Below are 21,491 nucleotides of genomic sequence, written 5' to 3' on the forward strand. Positions count from 1 at the left end.
ACACACACACACACACACACACACACACACACACACACACACACACACACACACACACACACACACACACACACACACACACACACACACGGAAAAATGAATTGTTTCATCTCTGGAATCGTACATTTAGTGTCTTTGGAGTCTGCCTAACCATCTGTATCTGAAACCTCAGAAAGAGAAATCACAGCCAAGGGGCACTAGTGGGTAAGAAAAGGCTCTTTGCATATGGCTGCTGTATCTGGGGACCATAATTCGGTGGCTCACAGCAGATTCACGCTCCCCATTTTGGGGAGGTCTCTCTTTGCCTCATCTTGTGTCTGACAGCTCCACCTCCCTTAGCACCCCTAGGCATCTCGCTGTAACCCCTAGACTCTGCTACACCCCCTGGCCTCTGCTTGGCCCAAGGACCTCACTCCAACACACCCTGATCCAATATGACAGGTACCTCATTTTAACGTATGATAGGTGCAATCATGTGTCTAAGATTTGGAGGGGCGGTAGAGGAGTTTGAACTCAAGGCCTTAGCTTACTAGGCAAATTCCCACTTGAGCCACACGTTGGGCAAGTCTCTTTTTTAGGGGGTGGTGGTGGTGGTACTTTTTGAACAGTGTCATCTCTCCCTTCTTTTCTCCCCGTTTTTTCCTTCCTCATCCCTCTGTGCCCCCCCCCGCCATGAGTTGTATAGTTCATTTTCTTTTTTTCATGTTTTTATTAATAATAGAAAGGCTGACAAAAAGATTTTATTTCAAAAACTATTGCAAGAAAGCCCAAAACATTTTGAAAAAGAACACAATATTTCTGAGTACAGAAAATGTGTACAGTTCATTTTCAACATAGGTCTCTATTTTTGCACTAATGACTTACTTTGAGACTCATAGCTTTTTAAAAAAAAGTTTTATATCCTCTTGTCACAGGTCTTGTCATCTCGATTAGAACCCCAAAAGAGCTAATACAATTTCCATCTTCTTCCGTGTGCATGCAGAAGGGAAGAGCGCTGTCTCTCTTGCCCTTTCCACATCTTGACTTTTGTCTGAGCTCGCCTCTACTCACGGAGGACTGAAGGAAAATCGGGAGCCGCAGACCTAAGGTCAGCACAGCCCGGATGGGCCATGGAGTTGTCCCACAGCTGCTTGGCCCGCAGCTCACCTAAGGCTTTGGCTTGCCTCCCTCAGCCCCGAGAATCATGAGCGTGAACGCCTCGCTTTCTCCTGACACAGCTCTTGCCTTTCTAGGCTTCTTGATTTGCAACCGTCAGAGGAGGAGGGAGGGGGAGATGATGTATCCCGGCACTCTACTTTTCTACTCTTCTTTGCTCTAAAATGAAAAATGTATGCCTCTCAACCCGATGGTGAGATTGTGTCCTGGCCCCGATCCCAGCACTGAGCAAGCTGGATGGTGCTGGATGGGTCACCGGCTCTGGTTTCCATTTCTACACTTAGAACAACACTGAAGCAGTTGATACTGATCCAACGTTTTATGGCTCTATGGAGTATCGCCAGTTTATCCTTAAAAGGCAAACTGGTGGTCTTGAATCTCATCCACTAGTGTAATGGGGCAGTTGCGCTTTAATCTCAGCCTTCAGCCTACTAGGTGTGCTTGCTTTTAAATGTTTCCCTCCTGAGTTTAATTCTAAGAACCTACCTAAGAAGCTTTCCTGCAGCAAAATCATCTGAAAAGGGATGGAGAAGTGAAGACTCCTTGTTAAATACTGACTCATCTGTCTGAATAGGTTCTGTATCACCATTGGCTGCTTCCATAGAGTCCTTCTTCTTCTGTGAAAGCTACTCACAAAAATGAAACACTGACATTTTTTTCAAACTTCTGATGTACTTCTCACTGATAACAGGAAACAAAAAAGATACATCTTTCCTAACCCCTTAGAATGTTTCAATTTCAACGCCTGTTGCTCACAGTTTTTTGTTTTTCCAGGCTGCAACAAAGAGAAAAGTGAATGCAATGGTGCTCAGCTGAAGATCCATCAGTAGCCCTATGCAGAGGGGAGGAGGGCACTTTGGAATCCTGAGAAATGAAGTTTGAACAATTACTTGTACATCAGATTTTTTATGCTAAAAACGTTGATACTTTACATCACCACAACCTGAGTGTGATAAAATTATGGTTAGTCAGAATACACAGAAAAGCGCTGTGGCGGACAATGAGTGGTAAGTGCTTTCCTCTTTTTCTCTCCCATTTGCTTTTCTCTCTTTTCCTTCATTTTGCCCTGTGGCAATACTCCAAGGCAACAGGTGAGTCATAATGTGACCAGGTGTCCCAACTCTGATGGGAAATGATGGCAGAGGTGCGTGGTACTAGGACAAAGAAAGCTTAGGAAGCTACGTGAAGGATCTCAGACTTGATACACTTAGCCAACCATAATTGAAAATCAAGACAAAATAGCTTGATCAAAGTCATATGGCTATTAAGTGGATAAACTGTAAGTCAAAGCCTAGATTTTTGTTTTTGTCTTAAGTTTGTGTAGCAATGAAAGAACTCCCTAATTATCAACAAGCATTAGTTAGAAATAAAAAGAAATTATTTTTACAATTGCAAGTAATCTATTTATTTCCAATATACAAAAGGTTGATCAACACATAATTTACATTTCAGCATTGAAAGAGGCATCAAGAAATTTCAAGTCTATATTTCCTAATCTTCCAAAGAAAGGCCCCTGGTATGACATGTAAGTGAAATAACTGCTTGCTTCTGTTGTGTTAGACCACTGATCTCACAGAACAAACAAACAAAAAACCCCAACACAAAATCACAGAAACATCCCCAACCCTTTCTATTTGTAGCAAAGTCTCAACATAAGAGATACAATGGACAAATGAAACAATTACTCTACCATAACAAAACAAAAACTACATGTACTATAGTGAATTGCTGATTTAGTCAGTGTGACTACTATTCCTGGCAATGCTATTACTGCATTTGGTGAGAGGTACTAATTAATTAAAAAAAATTAAAACTAGAAGAAAATCAGTACGTAATATATAATTAATGTCTTACAGTTCCTGATGTGTGTGTATACATACACATATATTGTACACACCTGGGTATACAACTATACACACATACACATAAACACACACATGGTTTACATCTGTACTGGATTGTGAAATATACTTATTTCTTTTCTAGATTGCAGTCACAAAACTTTGACAATCACTGGTACAGGGCATTGACTCAGCATTCCTGAGCTCTGCTCTGTCTATCCATTGGGATAGATGCTTGCTGTTCAACATGCTGGAAAACTTATGTGTGAGTAAGCGTGTGCAGGAACACACACACACACACACACACACACACATACACACACACACACACCAGCTGTCACTGTACCATAGTACAGACTGTATCTTGATTAAGGTTCAGAAATATAGTCCTTTGAGTTTCTAATTCACCCCAGAAAGGATTGATTACATTCATTTTCATGCTGTTTCTTGTAAACCTTAAGAATAAACAGAAAAAGAAATAGTCATTAAAATTTATTTTGGTGATACTGGTTTGAGCTCATCTTTACTAAAGGTATTTGTCAATGGAAGATACTTGTAACAACACTAAATATTCAACGATTGGGACCTAGTTAAAAAAATCTTATGCGAATATGACTATTATGGTACTTGAGTAAACTAAAAATATTTAAAGTTCAATGCAAAAAGTACTACTAGAGAAAACTATAAACAGTTGATCATTCAATTTTTATTTTACCTTTTCTTCTTTTTTGATTTCATACTTGATAAGTGACACCTTTCTTGCACATTACAATATCCATGTCAAGTCTTAGATTTCACTTCTGTGTACAAGACAGCCCCGAACCTTCTAATGGAAGTGACACTGCAGTTTCATTATATAATAAATTCTGTAAGGCTGCACAAATATTAAATACTAATTTAAAATAGAAATAAGCATGGCCGATTAGCCACTGATCTTACCAAATGTTACTGATGAGAACTCAGGTGATTATTTCCTCTTTTGTGCATTTATATTAGAACATCTGTAACTAGTAATTTTGTAATGGGATGAAAACGAACCATTTTAAAAGGAGCCTTCCTACTGGCTAGACTGCTTTGTTATTTTGAGAATAGGTTATGATTACATTTTGCCTTAAACTTTAGATTTAAATTAGGACTGAATTAAATGTGCAGCTCCATGGCCTTTTACTTCTGGGTTATTGTTTTGTTAATAATTGAATTTGAGGGGCTGGGAAGGTGGCTCAGTGGTAGAGTGCTTGCCTTGCATGCCTGAGGCCCTGAGTTCGATTCCTCAGCACCACATAAGCAAAAAGAAAAAAGCCGGAAGTGGCACTGTGGCTCAAGTGGTAGAGCGCTAGCCTTGAGCTGAAGAGCTGAGGGACAGCGCCTAGGCCCAGAGTTCAGGCCCACGACCAGACCCACCCAAAAAATAATAATAATAGTTGAATTTGATCTTCTTCATTTCACTTTCACTATTATTACTTTATAATCATGATGACAATATAGTTATGTATATTTATAATACTAATTATGATTATTGATGTGTTATTTTTTCAATTTAAAAAAATTTTTTGGTGGTGTTAGGGTTTGAACTCAGGGCCATTGTTCTTGCTAGGCAGGAGCTTTACCACTTGGGCCATACTCCTAAACCAATGTGATGTATCTGGGATGAAAAGTTAGCCTGTAAGCCAAGCTGCTCTATGAGATGACAGAAATCTGAAGAGTCATCACTTGAAACCCTGGAAAGGCCACTGGAGCTAACTTGGTCCAGGGTTAAATCAGGCTCTGCTGGGGGCTGAGGATCCTGTGGCTAGCTTCGCTAGATTCCTGTGGCTGGAAGAGCAGGGAAGGTGACGGGTTACTAAGATCGCAGTGAGTTATTTATGCAGCGGAGAAACTCCCAATTTCAAGTTCTTCTCCTGGTGCTACTTCTTCCTCTTTTCTTTCTTTTTCTTTTTTGTCTCTACCCACTATCCAGAACCGGATAGTTTTAAATAGCATAGCTGAGTATTTCTTAGCTCCCTCAAATATACAGGTAAGAAAAAAGGAGAGGCATCACATACCCAGAACTGCACTTTGGGGGCTTGTACCACCAGTTCTTGGGCCTTGGAACAGACCCTGAAAGCATTATTTGCTTGTGCTAGATGACCAAGGTTCTTGTTACCTTTACCAGTAAGTCAGTCATAGCACTAAACGCTACTGTTATGAAGAACTGAACCTGAGCTCTGAGACAGTGTCCAGCAGGTGAAACACCACGGAAGCTGATAGCTCCTGCATATGTGGCTGGGGGTCAGGGGCTGTCAGTCATGAAATCAGAGCCCTGTGCCCGCCCCTTCCCCTTGTCAGTCCCCCGGCCTGATTCCGGAAGGGCTGCCTTCCATTCAGGTAACAGATGGTGGTGGTGGGCAGACATCTCAGGCAAGGTTTATTAATTATCACCATGGTAAAATGGTTATAATTTTTTTTTCCCAAAGGGCTTCATGACTCTGTGAAAGGCTGGTACTGAAATCAGGGGCGTTGAGAATCAATGGACTGTCCAGCATTGCTCAGCTCTCCTGGTCAGAAAGGAACTCACTGAAGATGTAGGTCATTTTGTTCTTGTTGACAGATGACATCTGGACTAGTGCAGTTGCTTCTCACCAAAAAATTTTCACTGCTGAAGTAACTCGTATTGTCCTCTTGTCTCCTTTGAGCCCGTTGGTGATTACATTTTGCTTGGAAGTCACAGGAATCTTTTGGCTTCAAATTAGAGATCAACCTGCCTCAGTCTCCCAGAGCTGCATTGAGAGGCATGCACCATGGCCGTCAGCCTGGGAATCATTTTATCTCACCCAGCTCCAAGGTAGCCACACTGGAGTTTGGTTCCCTCAGCATGCTTTTTTTCATCTTCGAATTTCTACCTTCTGCCCAGCTTCCTCTTTTAAGGATTGCTTTTTAAAACCAGGAGGTGTTAGGTGGGGGGGTCTATCCATGACAAGATGGGTGTATGATTTAGAAATAGCCACAAGAAGGCGCTATTTCCCTAGCCATAGTAGGTTTAGCAAGTCAGGTGACTGAACAGAACAAATCAAAATCTGGGTTTTTTTTTTTTTTTAAACTGAACTAAAAATGGAAGTTAGGGCTCAGTGATGGCAGTTGTGCTTAGCATACATGAGGCCCTGAGTCTGACCTTCAGCACCATGAAAATAAACAAAAGACTGTTCAAAGCATTTTAGAGGTTGAAGTAGCCCAGTGGTTAAGTTAATGGAGTGCGAAGTAAATATTTGTATCCATATGAAGTAGTGAAAATAAGATAAACCTTCCTGGGCTAGGGACTCAGCTTCAACACAGAGCTACTCAGGGACAAGCTTGAAAAAGCATAAGCAGTCTTTTCACATGGGCTGAGGGACTAGGAGAAAGGTGCTGACGCCAGCTTTTTCCCAGCTGTTGAGTGGATGGACTTCAGAATGAACTCAGAACTGCAGCAGAGCCTCAAAGACTGCATTTGAGCTCCTGAGTCCAGCTGAGCCTGAAGCTACCGCCACCTCTGCACATTCCTTTTATAGCCTGGATGAGGAGGAGGAGGCAGCGAAGGAGGAGGAAGAGGAGGAGGAGGAAGAGGAGCAGGAGCAGGAGCAGGAGGAGTTGAAACTCTTGTAAAGAGCTCTCTAATATGAAAAACCTTAAAGAAGACTCAAGTAATTTCTAAAATCTTGTGTTTGGAAGTATTTGCCAAGTAGAAATCTTAAGGAAAATATTTAAGGGAATGAAGGAAAATTACCCAAATGGGTAATTTCAGGCCTACTAGACCAGCCATCTATTAGAATTTCAATCTAAATGATATAAATAAATATCACGAAGATATGTAACAAAGGGTTAAAGTTCCACCCCTTTAAACAAGTTCTGAAATCAAAATAATTAACTCTTCCAAATGCACGTGGAATCATTGAGTCTAAACTATTCTCAAAGCAGTGAAAGAATGAATGAACGGACACAATGAATGAACACTCCCCAGCACCCTGGCATGCTATTCTTGGGTCTGTAATAACGCTTTCTCTGGCTTTTCTTCCTGCAGCATTGACTTAGAAAGGGCAATGCTTACCTTTCTGCGTTGCTAGTTCTTTCATTAGATCTTCATACACTTGGGAAAAAAGGTCCTCTTCAGATTTTGTTCCATCTAAGTAAACTAAGAAGAGGAAAAGTAGCAGTTCGATGTCAACGGGCTTGCGCTGGCACCTGATATCATCAAAAAGGATACAAAGCAACTAAAGGAAGACACGGATCTAAGCTAGGTATAATCAAGCAAGAACTTTGGTTTGTTACAGAAAAAACAATCTAGGCGCTCCTTTGCAAATCATTTAAATAAAAGAGAAAGGAAAGAGAAATTGCATGTGCACAGGAGACTGAAGAGGTGCAGGCTCCAAAGAGCCACTTAAGGAAATTTTGCAATCCTCCAACTCTGACCCTGCAAAGACCTGGAAGTTTCTCCAGGCATTGGTCTGGGCCCTGCCACTTACCTATTCGGTTACAATTCTCCAGGCCCGAAGAAATGCCCTGAGAATAAAACTGATAGAGGCAGTTTTGGAGAAAAAGACTGGACCCCTTCCCCTGGGATCATACTTCCCAGATCTCTTTCACTTTTTGGTTTCTAAAATAACACCTGGTCGTTCCTTGGGTATCTGCCATCTCATTTCCCAAGATGCTCCACATCTACTTCATCACACAGTTCTAATGAATTACATGTGTCCCCAACATGTCTGGAGCCATGTAAATCTATCTTCCACACAGCCAGGGGATCTTACTCAAAAACGTATGTGAATCTATCCTTGCTAACCTGACTGTAGAAAACTCCTCATCTTTTTCTTGGGTTAATGACCCTAACATTTAGTGGGTATATGGGCCTGGTAGTGTGTTACCAGCATCAACTCTCTCCTTGGGTTTCCTCTACCACAAACAAGCTAGCTTTCTTTCAGGTCCTATGAAGGCCTTCCAGACCTTTCCTTGTGCTTTCTCTTTGTAAAACCCCCATCTCTTTTGTCCAGTTAAACTCATCAAAGTTTGGTTTAAAAGTGGCTTTCTCCAGGAAGCCTTCCTAAACTAGTCGAGTGGGATTTGGTCAGCGCCCCTAGAGTGTGATGTCCAAGCAGAAGACCAGAGGGTGCAGTTGGCATCTTTGTTGTCGTTCCCTTGTGGAAAATTAGCTGCAGGAGAATAGACCAGGCTCGCCTTCCACCTGCTATCTCCACAGAAGGCCTTCGGTGGACGGTGGATGTATGAATAACTATCCAGGAGTTGGTGAACTTTTGACAGGAGTTACAGAGAGAAACAGAAAGGAACAGAACATGCTGTGGAGGAGGGAAACACACAGAGTTCCTGCCGGAAGCATCTTTTATAGGTTTTGGATGGAAGAAAAAAAAATCCCCAGTCCTTTGAGGCAAATGACCAATCAAGGGCCTTAAATGAAGGGCGAACAGGTACCTACCAATTTCCCACGTGATGTCCTCCATTTCCCCTCTGTGCTTCAGGTACATGGGCCACACGTGGCCATCAAAGTACCCTGGGACATCTGGAGGGTCGTAGACCCTTGTACTGTTGAAGCACACAGAAAATCGCATGTTGATAGAAATAAACAATTAGCAAAATACATACTGGGGAAAATCACTGAGATTAAATTTCAACAGGATTTTAGACTAACTTGTTTTAGACATAACGTGAGTTAGAAAGACAGTAAAGTGTATTTCTCCAATCTAAACATTAATTTTACATACCACCACTCAATGTTATTTTTTTTTTCTTCTAGTGCTTTATAAAAGGATTAGGAGATAAGTATCAGTGTAAGTGATGAGCTATTGATGGGTTGGATGGAGTTCTAGATAAACCGATGTTCTTTGTAGCTGTAGTAGAACATAGTTTCACTAATTTCAAACCACAACCAAGATGAGACTGGCCCCTTTGAAGACTTAGTAGCAATCAGTTGAAAAGGTTGACCCAGGCCTTTTCTTAGAGAAGTACTGCACTCAAATTATTCCATGTGAATTATGATATATAAGAAAAAGAAAATTTTTGCCAGTCCTGGGGCTTGAACTCAGGTCCTGGGCACTATCCATGAATCTCTTTGTGCTCGAGGCTGGTGCTTTACCACTTGAGCCACAGCGCCACTTCCAGCTTTTTTTCTGAGTAGTTTATTGGAGATAAGAGTTTCACGGGCTTTTCTTGCCTGGGCTGGCTTCAAACAGTGATCCTTAGATCTCAGCCTCCTGAGTAGCTAGAATTACAGGTGCACCAGGCACAAAAAAAAACCCATTTTGCTCCTGTGCAAGTTTAAACTTCCTTTGTTTGTTAAATGACCACCACAATGTGATTCTGATACACAAAAGTACTTTCAGCACTTGCCTCCGCCTCCTCTTGCATTCTTCATACGGAACGGTCAGAAAATAGCTTCTATTCCATATGGTGTCGAACGGCCTAAGAGAAAAGCGTATTTAGTTCATAATGCTCTTCCCACTGGCTCAGGTCAGTATTAGCATGGAGCCACTTACTTATAATTAAAGATCAGGAAACCTTCGATGATTAAGATGGCATTTTCTTCAGCCCTTTCCTGGACCGTTGGTCCCTCTGAGTGTGCTGAGCCTGTCATCCAACAGGAGATGGCCGACATCATTTTGTCCATATCAAGCGCTTCGAGTACTAAGACAAATATACAAGACGAGAAACTTGCGTGAGCTTTTTGTGATCATGGGGCTCTTTAACTGTACGAATAGCCCCATTCTATTTTCCCTTCAGGATGTCAAAGAACAAATACTGTAGGACCACCAACTCAAGCTCTTAACACTGGTAAACTTACACGTCTGGTTTTTATTAGGAAAGAAATCCAAATGTATAAATGCAGAGTGCAGAGCAAGTGTTTCTGCTTCTAGCGTTCACTGTCTTAAAGTCAAGCCCTCCTTCGCTAGATGCCAGTCCTACTGAGGTGTAATGCACAGGCTCAGATGGAAGCATTCGGCTTCCTGATCATATTAGATGGTGGTGTGTGTGTGTGTGGGGGGGGGCCTAGGGGGAGGAGAATGATTAAATAGAGTGCTGGTTCAGCGTCACTGATGAAAGGGAGGCCAATGTGCAGCCTGGCACTGGTCCTGATGACTGGGTGGGAAAGGCGTCTCCCTGCAGCCCCGCCTCCCCCCAGCATTGCTCCATTCTGCTTCTCTGCTGCCCAGTGCAGTACGTTTGGATGCCCCATCTCTGATGTGGAGATCAACGCATCAACCTTGCTCTGCCAGGTGGCTCCAGACACCTCACTTGGCCCTGCCAACACCAGGAGAGAGCCTGATGTTCTTTCTGTGTTCAGCTGAGTCTGATGGGCATCATCTGGAGGACTTTCTATTCTGCTCGACCACTCTTTTGCTGGTCCTTTGGGTACAGGAACAGGTTTTTGGCACTTTCTTTGCTCTGTCTATGTCTATAGTGGCTCTGTGCTGCACGCTTCCTTTGCACCAATCCTGGGGATGAGAGGCAACAAGGAAACCCAAGGGCCCGACACCCGTGTCCTTCCTTCCGTCCTGCTCACTGTCTTCTTTTCATCCCTCAGCTTTCCTCTGTTTAATGTACTGTGTTCAGGGGTAAAGTGAGGACCAGAAAGAAACTGGGTTCTTCATTTTGGCTGGAACCAAATGAATTTTTTATTTTTATTTTTTTTGCCAGTCCTGGGACTTGAACTCAGGGCTTAGGCGCTGTCCTTGAGCTTCTTTTGCTCAAGGCGAGCACTCTACCACTTGAGCCACAGCGCCACTTCTGGCTTTTTCTGTGTATGTGGTACTGAGGAATCGAACCCAGGGCTTCATGCATGCTAGGCAAGCACTCTACCACCGAACCACCTTCCTAGGCTAGTTTTGAAAATTTTTCACTCTCTTTAGTTAAAAAAAAAAATTTCTAAATTGCACTGTGATTAATCTTTTGGTCCATGGAATGTATAAATATGTTGCTTTTGATAAAAGACAATGATGGGCCAGGTTTTGGTGGCTCACACCTGTAATCTCAGCTACTCAGGAGGCTGAGATCTGGGGATCGCAGTTTGCAAACAGCTGGGGCAGCAAAGTCCATGATGCTATTATCTCTGAATAAAAACATATGAAAAATGGAGCTGTGGCTCAGCCTCCTGAGTAGCTAGAACTATAGGTGTGATTACCGACGCCTGCCTTTAAGTGATACTTTAAAGATATTAATAAAAACATTTCCTTCTTTACAACAAATTATGGAAATTTTCTTATGGAAATTTTCTTATGGAAATTTTCAAATACATATAAAAGTAGGCAGAAAGGCATGGTGAACTTCCAAGAGTTTATCCCTCAGCTTCAAAAATAAAAATGATGCGCTATTGGCCAATTATAGCTCATCTGTACCCTCATCCACTTCCTTCTCAGTTATTTTAAAGCAACTCCATATCATAATACTTTTTGTCTGTGTCTGTGCGGGTCCTGGGGCTTGAACTCAGGGCCTGGGCACTGTCTTTGAACTTTTTGCTCAAGGTTTGAGCTCTATAATCGTCAGTATCATTAACTTCTTGATGAAAGGAAGAAAAGAATAAAACTCCATGCTCCTGGCCGTAGCAACGGTTGCTAGCCTCCAGGTGCTGGTGGTTCACATCCGTAATCCTAGCTACTCAGGAAGCTGAGAGGTGAGGATTGCGGTTTGAAGCCAGTCTAGGCAGAAAAGTCCATGAGACTCTTATCTCCAATAAACTACTCAGGAAAAGCTGGATGTGGTGCTGTGGCTCAAGTGGTACAGCGCTAGCCTTGAACACGAAGAGGCTCAGGGACAGTGCCCAGGCCCTGAGTTCAAGCCTCAGGATTGGCAAAAAAAAAAAAAAAGGTAATAAGATCACTAAATATAATATGTTATTACAACATTCTCTGAAGGAAAAGACATATTTTCTTTTCTTCTCTTTTTGGTCAGTCATGGGGATTGAACTCTGGGCCTGGGCACTGTCCCTCAGCTCTTCAGCTCAAGGCGAGCACTTGAGCCACAGTGCCACTTCCAAGACATGTTTTCTGATGGACCTAAATGCTTTGATTCAAAACAGTGTTATCTTGCCCAAGGAATGACATATATCCATCTTTAAAATAAAAATAAAGAAAGAAGAGGGCTTTCTGAGAAACAGAGGAAACCAACCAATACACACAAGCTCCCTGGTTCTCTGAATAACAGGAAGGAAAACTGAGAGCATGGAAATGTAGTCTCCTCCAGGCGAGGCTGGCTGCCAGGGGAGGAAACCCTATCATCCATGTTTCCAGTTGGAAATACAAATCTGGAGAACAGATTTTACTTATTTAAATAGATGAAGGTAAGTCAGAAACCTATAATGACTTGTTTAAGGTACAGCAATATAGTTAAGCCAATCTAAGAGTGTCTTCACAGAGAGTGGATTTCTTTGGGTTTGAAAGAGAAAGTGATTGTAAGCATATAATGGTTTATAAGTTAATCTACTTACCATCATACTGCAAAAAACCATTTTTATCTGTCTCTATCTCAGATTCTGGCTAGAAAAATAATAAAATACCCATCAAAATAGTGTGTAGGGCAGAAATAATACAATTATATAATAAAGAGATGTCTTAAATGCTTCTGGTGATACTAAGATACTAAGATCAGCACCTACAGATGGTGCCATCTGGTGGACAAGTAACATTATTGCATGGAGTCTATATTTTGTACAAAAGTTACCAGTCAGTAAAGGCATGTTGGATATAATTAAATTGTCATCAAACTTTCTTATTTTTAAAGCCAGGTGCCACTGGCTCACATCTATAATCCTAGCAGCTCAGGAGTCTGGGCAGGAAGCTCAAAGCTCAAAGCCAGCCTGGGCAGGAAGATCCATGAGACTCTTATCTCCAATTAATTTCGAGAAAACCAGAAGTGGAGCTATGGCTCCAAGTGATAAGAGTGCTAGCCTTGAACAAAAGAGCTCAGGGACAGTACCCAGGCCCTGAGTTCAAGCCTCATGACAGACACACAGACACACAGACACACAGACACACACAGACACACAGACACACACACAGAGTTCTTATTTTTGAGACAGCATCTCCCTATGAAGCCCAAGTTAGCCAGTAATTTGTGAACATCTCTGGTTCAGCCACTTGAAGACTGGGATATAGGAGTGAGCCACTGTACGCAGCTACATGAAGCATTTTTGTCAAATACGTCATTTAAGTTTTGCGGTTACCTTGAAGAAGTCATCTTGAGATATGATGCTGCAGTTTGGCAGGTGTTTCTGCAAGTTCTTAGCCAGTGTTGTCTTCCCACCATTTGTCACACTGAACCCAGGAAAAAACACAAAGTTCCAAGGAGGAGAAGGCATTACACACCGAACGTTTAAAAGCAATCTTTTGCTGGGCACTGGTGGCTCATGCTTGTAATTCTAGCTACTCAGGAGGCTGAGATCTGAGGATCACAGTTTGAAGCTAGGTTGGGCAGGAAAGCCTGTGAGATTCTTATCTCCAATTAACTACCAAAATGCCAGAAGAGGAGCTGTGGCTCAAGTGGTAGAATGCTAACATTGAGCAAAAAAGCCCAAAGACAGCACCCAGGCCCTGAGTTCAAACCCAGGATTCTCTCACTCACACACTCTCTCTCTGTCTCTGTCTCTCTCACACACACATCATCATCATCATCATCATCTTTTTAGAAAGGATATTTCAAACAGTATTAGCTACCTAAGAAATACAGATTCCTTCATAGGAATAGCTTTTGCTGTTGGCAAAACCACGGAGTCTGGCAGATGTACCATACTAAATGGTAAGAAATGAGCTGGGAATGAGGGAGAAAGGAGGCTAAGTACTGGGAAAAACAGACATTCTGTTGAAACAAAGTCATTTTTTGTTTGTGATAAAAACGAATCTCAGGGTTCAGTGTGTCTAATATGACACATAGAGTATGGATGGTACACATGCACGTATGCACAACTGCTGTGATCCCCGTGATCACTTGAATGCACAGTGTAAACACTAAGAGGAGTGACAATGTCTAAGCCCAGAGTCTACCAGAAACACATGTCACCTGATGCTCCAGCCCTCTTCTCTCTGTACCTGGGGGGGTAGGGGGCAGGCATGGCGGGAGGTTCAGCGCAGCCTATTAACGGATTAATTTTTTGTCCTCACTGGGCTGGACACCAAGAGTCCATAGTACGAAAGTGACTGTGTGCCTGTGTCCAAGTACTTGTCTATCAGGCCTTGTCTCTTCTGTTAGCTACAGGGAAGGAATGGAAAATCAGGCCAAACATGGCCGACTGACCCTTCTTCCCGTGTTTCCGCATTGGCATTTGCTTCCGTGGCAGCGCCTTGCCCAGCCCTCTCTTCAAACTGGTCTCTCACCATGTTCACATGCAAACACCATCGGCACAGACTGTGGCAAAATTACTCACCCACTGATTCCAACGATAAACGTTTTCATGATTAGCTTTGAAGATCGTGTCTTCTGCACCTTTCCTGAAATCAACACAAATCAGTGCATCGCATTTAGATGTTTGCAGAGACCAGAGTCCTGAGTGAGGAGAACCAGCTGGGAGAGGGAGGGAGGGAGGGAGGGAGGGAAAATGAGGGGTGGTGGCAAGGGCCATACACCACCAGGCTCTGGGGAGAAGTTCCTGCTGACTTGCTGGTGTAAAGGGCCTCGAGCTGGCTTGCTGAGCAGCTGTCCACTAATGTCCAGGAAACCCGAGAGTCCTCGGGGCCGAGTGTTGACCGAAGAACACCACTTCTAGGGATGTGGGGTTATCAGGCCACAGGAAGGCACTCAGAGTTTTAACCTCCCTCTCCTGACCCCTGATTCACCACCCTGAGGCAGGGATTTTTCTTGGGGTAGCTTCTCTCCCTCTTTTAGTGAAAGAGGAAGAAAATCACTGCCGGACAGAGGCGAAGAGAAGCTAATAGCCCCCCTTTTTAAAAAAAAAATTTGCCGGTCTTGGGGCCTGAGCTCTGTCAGTGAGCTTCTTTTGCTCAAGGCTAGTGCTCTGCCATTTGAACCACAGCGCTGCTTTTGGCCTTTGCTGAGTAGATAAGAGTTTCGAAGACTTTCCTTGTCTGGGCTGGCTTTGAAGTGGATCCTCAGATCTCAGCCTCCTAAGTAGCTAGGATTCCAGGCGTGAGCCACCAGCGCCCAGCCTCTTATTTTTTTGATACATCACTGCAAAGCTAGCATTTGTCTTGAGATGGTATCATTCTTGTTTTGGTGATGAATGAAATTTCCCTCTCTCTTAAGAAATTACAGTGTCAGGTCACCATTTAGCGTAACACAACTCAAAGCACTTGTCGTCATTGTTTGGGAGGTGAACCCTCTTCTCCCCAAGACGGAGGTGTTATAGGGCGGGGATGGCCATGTTGGAATGTGGGGTCTATTGGATGAATGGGGTGACAACGGTGCCCTTACAAAATATATTCTGTCTTTGCCCCTTCCCTCTCTCATCTGGTCTTTATGATGTTAGTAGCTTTGCTCCATGACACACACCACAGAAACACCCGCGTGACCCTGGCTGAAAGCGTGCGTGGAGAGAAATCTTCCTTCACGTTCCCAGATGGTTTGTCACACTGACGGAAAGCTGACCCACGTGGCCCCCTTTCACGTACCGTTTGTGAAGCGATCGCTTCACCCTCCCCTTCGCTGAGCACTAGAAATCAACCCAGACTGGAAGGAGTGACGATCCAGCCAGCCACAGGGAAAGCCAGAAATGAAACAAAAATCAACCGACTGGACACCCTTCCATCTCTTCCTGCGGCTATGACGTGCGGTATGCCCAGGAGCACAGAATGGACCTTGCACATGGACTGACGCAACTGTCGGGCTCTGCTGGCTGGCTGCCGATTCCTGCTGCATTACTGATGAGGCAAACATCGGCTATGAGCACTGGAAGGGCTCCTGGTCCCCTGTTGTAACTACCACGTCTGTGCATACACACGAGAGGACTCATCAATGAGTCAGAGGGTTAAAAAGAAGAGTATGGATGTGGCACTAGAAATACAACCGGGGTTTACCTGGGTGGAAACCCTTAGCAATTCAGAATAAGCGGAAGTCAAGAACTTATTTAGAAAATTCCTCAGATCGAAAGGGAGGGATGTCCTCTAGTCAACTGCAAGTATTTTTCTGTCTTCCTTCCCTCCCTTCTTTTCCTTCCTCTATCTGTTCCAAAAATCAAAACCTGTTCCATTAGCTCTACATCAGGTAACAGTCTGAGCTCGTTCTGGGCATAGTTTGGGTAGACATTGGGCAGACCAACTTGGCGATGGGCACAGGACAATATGGAAAGGATGGGGAAGGGCAGAAAGAAGGCGGGCTGAGTGAGTAGATGGGCTGGGCAAGGGCCTAGCAAGTCTTGAAACAGTACCGAATGCACAAGGCAGACACACAAGAAGTCCGTGTGCAGACCTGGCAATCTACCTCCCCATCAGACACTATTTCTTTGACTCTTTCTCTCTTTAAAAACTATTTTAAAAAGCCAGCTGGTGCCTTTGCCTCATGTCTATAATCTTACTCAGGAGCCTAAGATCTGGGAACTTTGGTTCAAAGCTAGATGGAGCAGAAAAGTCTCGGAGGGTCTTTTTTTCCTCTAATTAACCACCTAAAAACCAAAACTGGAGTTGTGGCTCAAGAACCAGCCTTGAGCAATAAAAAATAAGGGATCGTGTCCAAGCCCCAGTGCTGGTACAAAAACAAAACAATAAAAACAACAACAGTCCCTGGGCACTGGTGGCTCACACCTGTAATCCTACTCAGGAGGCTGGGATCTGGGGATCAAGGTTCAAAGCCAGTCTGGGCAGGAAAGTCTGTGGGATTCTTATCTCCAGTTAACCACCAGAAAACTGTGGCTCAAGCGGTAGAATGCTAGCCTTGAGCTGAAGAGCTCAGGGACATCGCCCAGGCCCACACGACTGACACAAAACAAAACAAAAAAACCACCAACAACAAAAACTATTCAAAAACCAAAATGGAAGAGTTTCAGTCAAGGGTTGTTAAGCTGCAAAGAGATCTGCAGCAAAGCTCATGAAGTAAGCACGTCTGATCAATTACAAAGTGTAAAACATATGATGAATCCAGAGAAAAAACGTCTTGAATTTTCAAATGTAATCAACATAGGGCAGCCTATGACCAGGACTTTTCTAAAACTCTTTTTGCTTCAACCACCTGTTGGCTGGGATTGTCTATGTGCACGACTATAAACATATGCGGCTTCATGCGAACATTATGTCAGATGTCTCGCCTTCCATCTCATGGGATATTTACAATTTATTCCCCCTCCATGTGGGCCAAGTGTTCGTCAACCTCAGAGATCATTTATTAATGGACTGGCATAGCCAAGAGCAAATCCTGAGTCATTTCTATTTTGTGATGTGTGTGTGTGTGTGTGTGTGTGTGTGTGTGTGTGTGTGTGTGTGTGTGTGTGTGTGTGTGTGTAGATTGTGGGTGTGGGGCTTGACCTCAGGGCCTGGGCCCTGTCCCTAAGTCTCTTGATGCTCAAGGCTAGTGCTCTACCACTTGAGCCACAGTACCACATCCAGTTTGGAGTGGTTAATGGAGATAAGAGTCTCACAGGGATGTTTCTGTCCGGGCTGGCTTTGAACTGTGATCCGCACATCTCAGCTTCCTGAGTAGCTAGGATTACAGGCGTGAACCATCAGTGCCCGGCTTCTTTACTTTGTTTCACATCTAATCCATTACATTACTAAATATGGCACATTTTGGGTTCTGGGCTACAGAGGGTTGGGGGGGGTTCGCATGATACATCTACAGACTAACAGAGAAATTCACTGAAAGATGATAACTGAAAACAAATGATGGTTTTTCAAATACCTCTACAGGGCAGTCTGATGTCTGATCTATCTATCTGTCTGTCTACAATTTTTTTTTTTGTCAGTCGTGGGGCTTGAACTCTGAATTTTTCTTTTCTATATTATATTTTTATTGTCTTCAAATGGTTGTACAAGGGGTTGCTGCTTAACAGATCAGTTTATAAGTACAATGCCTCTTGATCAATGTCACCCCTTCCACCATTCTCCTTATCTTTCCCAATCCAACCTCTCCCCTCCATTTTCCTAGTTTCACAGCATATGCATTGAATATTGGGATTGCATTCTCCCGGCTCAACACGTCTGTCTTTAACAGAGTAAAATGTTTGTAGGACTGCTCACTGACCAAATCGTTTTTCTCATTATTCTGACAAAATTGGGCAGTGTCTCCCCTACATTTTTTTTTTTTTAACCTTTGGTCCCTTTTGGTAAACACAGAACCCATCCAAGTCTGAAAACCTCCTAACCCTTGTCCTCTCCATTAGAATCATTTTGTTTTAAAACAACCCAGGGCCTTCGAAGCTTCCTTTTACTGCAGGTTCTGATGCACACAGTCCTTTCACGTCCATTGTGCTTTCTTTCCCTCATATAGACAAGTCTGGCTTATGATATTTCCAGGTTACGTACAGCGCCTTTCCCCGGGCCTCCAGATTCACATCGTGAGATCCTAGCTGGGCAAACCTGTGCCAAGCCCATCTAGAAGGGACAGACTCATTCTGCTTCCCAGGCAGCCAGGCAGCTCCCGATGCAACCAGAAAACAGCCTCAGATACACCCGGAGAGGAATCACAGCCCCCTCCGGACGCAGCCCCGTGCACCGACACGGGCTTCTGCACGGCACCCCGCTCGCGCTGTCTCAAAACACGAGGCCCCTGCTTTCTCCCCCGATGCAAAATGAAGAATCGGAGAAGGAGCACTAGGCGGGCGACGTTGGCGGCCTGCTGACCCCTCCTGAGATGCCACCTGCTGACCCCTCCTGAGGATGCCACCTGCTGACCCCTCCCGGGGACGCACCTGCTGACCCCTCCTGGGGATGCCACCTGCTGACCCCTTCCTGAGATGCCACCTGCTGACCCCTTCCTGAGATGCCACCTGCTGACCCCTCCTGGGAATGCCACCTGCTGACCCCTCCCGAGGATGCCACCCGCTGACCCCTCCTGGGGATGCCACCTGCTGACCCCTCCCGAGGATGCCACCCGCTGACCCCTCCTGGGGATGCCACCTGCTGACCCCTCCCGGGGATGCCACCCGCTGACCCCTCCTGGGGATGCCACCTGCTGACCCCTTCCTGAGATGCCACCTGCTGACCCCTTCCTGAGATGCCACCTGCTGACCCCTCCCGGGGACGCACTTGCTGACCCCTCCCGAGGATGCCACCTGCTGACCCCTCCCGGGGACGCACCTGCTGACCTCTCGACCGGGCAGGCCGCGCCTCAGGTCCCAGGGGAGGAGGCCCGGGGCAGTGTGGGTGGAAAGGGGTCGGTGTGTGTGTGGGGGGGAGTCCCTCCAACAGGGCTTTCTAGATGCAAGCTAAAACCTTCTGGGGAATAATAGGTCCGGGTCCCATCGCGGCGGCCCGGAGCGGCGGAGTCCGGCCGGAGCTACTCACCGGACGCCGGTTCGAGTCCTTCCCTGCAAAGGCGCTGAGCTGGCCGAGCGCGTGCCCGCCGCCGCCGCGCTGCTCCAGGGCCGCGGGTGACCCGACAGGCCCACAGTCCCGCCCCTGCTCCCCGCCCCCGACGTCCGTGCAGGTAAGGGGGTGGCCGCCTGGAGGAGGCTCCTTCCCACGGGGACCCGGGGAGACCCGGGGAGCCAGCCTACCACGGTGGGGGCGTGGCTCGGGCCAACGGGGTTCTACGCGTGCGCGCGCGTGCGCGCGCCCCTCCAACCCAGCTTGGGCTTTGACGCGTCAGGAGCGCGAGGCCGAGCAGCCTCTCAGGCTGGGCGGAGGCGCCCACGCGGAGCACGGATTGGTTCTGCGGCCTGGCGCTCGGCCACGCCCCCTCCAGCCGGGAAACCAATTAGCGCTCGGCGAGGCGGCGGCCACTTCCTGGTCTGCGGGGCGCGCTCAGCGGGGCGGCTCGGGAGGGGCGGGGCCGTGGGCGGGGCGGGGCCGTGGGCGGAGCCGGGCCCTGGGCGGGGCGGGGCCGTGGGCGGAGCCGGGCCGTGGGCGGAGCCGGGCCCTGGGCGGGGCCGGGCCCTGGGCGGAGCCGGGCCCTGGGCGGAGCCGCTCGGCCTGCGTCCGCACGGCTCGGCGGTGAGAGTGGGCGCGGGTCAGGGAGGCGCCCGGCCGAGCACCGGAGAAGGAGCCATCTGGGGGAGCCGCAGAGGCTCCAGCTTCCCGAGAGGGGCGATCGTTTCTTATCTCTTTATTTCCCCGGTGCGCGGCCTCCAGGAAGCGCGATGTCGAAGCCGCCTCCCAAACCAGTCAAACCAGGTAGGCGAGGGCGCCGGCCGCTGCGGGGCGGCGGCCCCGGGCTGGGCTCCGGGCGCGATCGGCGGTGGACGGGTGCGATGGCGGGTGCGCTTCTCTAGGGTGAGGCGCGGCGAGGAAGGACTGGCTGCCCGGCCCCGCGCGGGTGCCTGGTCGCCCGGTGCAACCTTTGCTACCGGGTGGCGTGCTGGCCAGCGGCCGAACCCCTCCGGCCCCGCAGGGCACGGACCGGTCTTTACCAGACGAAGAAGCCGAGCCACCCAGCTAGGTCGGGACCCGGGCTCTGGCCACTTCCTCTTCGCTCGGTGTGTCACTGTCAAGAGTTCTTGACCGGCCAGCGCGGACGGGAAGTGCGCGGCGGGGCGGGGCGGGGCCTGGCGGGGCGGGGCCTGGCGGGGCGGGGCCTGGGGGCGGGGCCTGGGGGCGGGGCCTGGCGGGGCGGGGCCTGGCGGGGCGGAGCCGGGCGGGGCGGGGCCTGTCGGGGCGGGGCCTGTCGGGGCGGGGCCTGTCGGGGCGGGCCCTGGGGGGCGGGGCCTCGCGGGGCGGGGCCTGGCGGGGCGGGGCCGGGCGGCGCTGGTGTGCAAGTCTCACACTCTCTGTCTCCGGTCCTGGGTGACCGATCTCTGCTAAGCTTTGGGGAGGGGAGGGGATACGTCCTCCCTGTGGTCCTCCTTGGGCCGATCGGTGCTGTTTGGATTCGTGGCCGCGATGCCAGGCATGCCTGGGGGGGGGTCGATGGGGGAACAGCGAGGTTGGCGTTCGTGAGCGTCCTGGGGTGTGGGTTTTGATCCTGCCGAGGCTGCAACTTAGTTCATCCACGTCGACCTGGAGAAGGTGATTGCGTGGCAAGAGGCGAACCCGCGTCGGTGGCCAGTTTTTCTCGGGCTGGAGAATTGCACGCCTTGTCCAGCACCCCGGCTTTCCGAATTTTCCAGCTTTTCTCCCCAGTGCTGGGTCCTTGTACTGGAAGATAATGTGCCCGGCCCCACAGGGGCTATCGTTGTTCACCGAGGACTTCAGTCTTTGGTCGGTTGAGTTGCCAACACCAGCTCTGCTTTGAGCCGAGGAGGGAAGATCGCAGTTCAAATGCACACGGAGGAGGTGGCAGCTTTCCACACTCAGATGTAAATGAGGACCTCCAGTGCCCCGTGGTTCTTTGGTAGATACTGGAGTCTTTTACTTTGAAGAATGGTCCAAGATGCTGGGTGTTGGCAGTTTGTCCTGTAATCTTAGCTGTGCCCGATGCTGAGATTTGAGGATTGAGGTTCTAAGC

At 47.0% G+C, this 21,491-nt stretch overlaps 2 protein-coding genes across 3 annotated transcripts in view; one reads left to right on the forward strand and one right to left on the reverse strand.

Annotated features, from left to right (window-relative positions):
• Positions 1–773: 773 nt before the first annotated feature.
• On the reverse strand, positions 774–19,745 carry Nmrk1 (nicotinamide riboside kinase 1). 2 transcript variants are annotated; one of them, XM_070035764.1, is made up of 9 exons: positions 19,394–19,743; positions 14,371–14,434; positions 13,174–13,264; positions 12,439–12,487; positions 9,494–9,641; positions 9,348–9,419; positions 8,437–8,543; positions 7,057–7,140; positions 774–3,451 (listed from the first exon to the last, which is right to left on the reverse strand). In XM_070035764.1, exons 2-9 carry the CDS (start codon positions 14,397–14,399, stop codon positions 3,432–3,434), a joined length of 600 nt encoding a protein of 199 aa, XP_069891865.1. In that variant the 5' UTR covers positions 14,400–14,434; positions 19,394–19,743; the 3' UTR covers positions 774–3,431. The 2 variants fall into 2 exon arrangements, with proteins under 2 accessions (XP_069891865.1, XP_069891866.1); XM_070035765.1 differs by lacking the exon at positions 774–3,451 and adding an exon at positions 3,472–5,752 and having other exon boundaries at positions 19,394–19,745.
• A 263-nt stretch (positions 19,746–20,008) lies between these two features.
• The window catches only part of Ostf1 (osteoclast stimulating factor 1), a 54,653-nt gene continuing 53,170 nt past the window's right edge, over positions 20,009–21,491 (forward strand). The window contains exon 1 of the mRNA XM_070035771.1: positions 20,009–20,221. Within this exon, the coding sequence (XP_069891872.1) occupies positions 20,188–20,221 (34 nt within the window). The 5' untranslated portion in view covers positions 20,009–20,187. The remainder of the gene's footprint in view (positions 20,222–21,491) is intronic.

This window comes from Dipodomys merriami, unplaced genomic scaffold (assembly GCF_024711535.1).
Source record: "Dipodomys merriami isolate MVZ:Mamm:240054 unplaced genomic scaffold, mDipMer1.0.p SCAF_26, whole genome shotgun sequence".
Classification (NCBI taxonomy): Eukaryota; Metazoa; Chordata; class Mammalia; order Rodentia; family Heteromyidae; genus Dipodomys; species Dipodomys merriami.